At 36.5% G+C, this 1,931-nt stretch overlaps 1 protein-coding gene across 2 annotated transcripts in view; it reads left to right on the top strand.

The window, feature by feature from the left end:
- The window catches only part of LOC106879249 (acidic mammalian chitinase), a 30,906-nt gene that overhangs the window by 14,210 nt on the left and 14,765 nt on the right, over positions 1-1,931 (top strand). For both annotated transcript variants that reach the window (XR_008263543.1, XM_052965941.1), the window contains 2 exons: positions 390-513; positions 1,697-1,882. Coding sequence is in view for 1 of the 2 variants with exons in the window: in XM_052965941.1 (XP_052821901.1) it covers positions 390-513; positions 1,697-1,882 (310 nt within the window). In the remaining variant the exon portion in view is untranslated. The remainder of the gene's footprint in view (positions 1-389; positions 514-1,696; positions 1,883-1,931) is intronic.

Below are 1,931 nucleotides of genomic sequence, written 5' to 3'. Positions count from 1 at the left end.
TATATATATATATTTGACCGTTGACTGAACACTATTCAATTTTTTTTCTCCGTGTTTTTCTCCTTGTCTCCGTATTCTTTCTGTTGAAGAGCGTAGCTCAAAACATCAAAGACTTTCCGTATTCCCGAGCGTCATACTAATATATATTTTTGTTATTTACACCACCTGTCCTCGTCTGTTGTTATTATTTGTATATTCTCCCATATATATATATATATATATATATATATAGGATAGATAGATAGATAGATAGATAGATAGATACATGTACATGTATATATATATATTAAGAGTGTAGTACCATGTTATTAGCACCAAAATCTGTTGCTATGGTCAACATGTTTTCATATTAATCCAGTATGAGTTTTTCCAACAAAAAATCTTTCCAGAATTGTGGATTTCATCAACATCATGACATATGACTTCCATGGAGCCTGGCAAAACAAAACTAGCCACCACTCACCTTTATATGCACGCCCAGATGAAGAAGGTGATGAACGGAAATCAAACATGGTAAGACATCTTAATTCTCAGCGACAACCATCTTCATAAAAAAGAAAAAGGTGAATTATGATTCAGCTGCAGCCATTTTACTTTCAAACGATCTCCTGCAATAACAGTTTTATGATAGTCTTTAGTAGAGATTCTTTTATTTTTTTATTCATTTGACTATGGCCATGCTGGAGCACCACCGTTAGTCAAACAAATCGACCACAGGACTTATTTTTTTGTAAGCCTAGTACTTATACGCCAGCATCGGTTGTCAAGCGATGGTGGGGAGACAAACACAGATACACAAATACATACATATATGATGGGCTTCTTTCAGTTTTCATCTACCAAATCCACTCACAAGGTTTTTGGTTGGCCCATGGCTAAAGTAGAAGACACTTACCCAAGGTGGCATCCAATGGGACTGAACCCGGAACCATGTGGTTTGGGAAGCAAGCGTCTTACCACACAGCCACTCCTGTGCCTAATATTTGAATAATTAAAGTTTCAAATTTTGGCGCAAGGCCTGCAATTTTAAGGAACTGGTTAAATCTTTTACATTCATCCTAGTGTTTAACTAATACTTATTTTATCGACCCCCAAAATATGAAAGGGAAAGACAATCTCCTTGGAATTTGAATCTAGAACACAAAGAGCTGGCAGAAATGCTCTGCAGCATTTTGTCTGAATTACTAATGATTCCATCCACTTCCTGCATTCAGCTTCAAATTTGGGCACAAGGCCAGCAATATTAGAGGAGGGGGCACATCAACTGCAAGTCAACTCTGTGATTAAGTAATTTGTTTTATATTCACATAGTTTGGGGTTCGGTTATACTGAATGAGTTCTCATTTCTAAGGCATTTTTTGATGTTGTTGTTATTATTATTATTATTATTATTATTATTATTATTATTCAGGTCACTATTTGGAATCGAACTTGGAATCTTAGGGTTAAGAGTGCGGGTTACTAACCCCAAGATTCCATGTTTGATTCCGGATAGTGACCTGAACAATAATAATAACATCGAAAAATACCTTAAGAATGAGAACCCAGGTTGGAAACTTCCCCAAGACACCTGATGAAGGCTGGAGGGTATATCAGCCGAAACGTTGTGTTAACAACAAACAAGATGAGGACAAATATCCATCAAATGTAAATAATGTACATTATTCTTACTTTTTTGTTTTTGTTTTGTTATCAGGCTTGGGCATCTAAATATTGGGTGAAGCTTGGCTGTCCAAGTCACAAACTTAATATTGGACTTGCACTGTATGGAAGAGGTTACCGATTAAAGAATCCACTGGATTCAAGAGCTGGTGCAATGGCAGATGGTCCGAGTACTGCGAGAAGGTTTAGCACTGAAAACGGTTTTATATCTTACTATGAGGTAATCACTCATCTTCATCAACATCAACATTATCATCATCAACCCCCCC

This window comes from Octopus bimaculoides, chromosome 2, assembly GCF_001194135.2.
Source record: "Octopus bimaculoides isolate UCB-OBI-ISO-001 chromosome 2, ASM119413v2, whole genome shotgun sequence".
In the NCBI taxonomy this organism is placed as follows: Eukaryota; Metazoa; Mollusca; class Cephalopoda; order Octopoda; family Octopodidae; genus Octopus; species Octopus bimaculoides.
The sequence above is the reverse complement of the archived record's forward strand: the minus strand, read 5'-3'. Positions and strand labels throughout refer to the sequence as shown.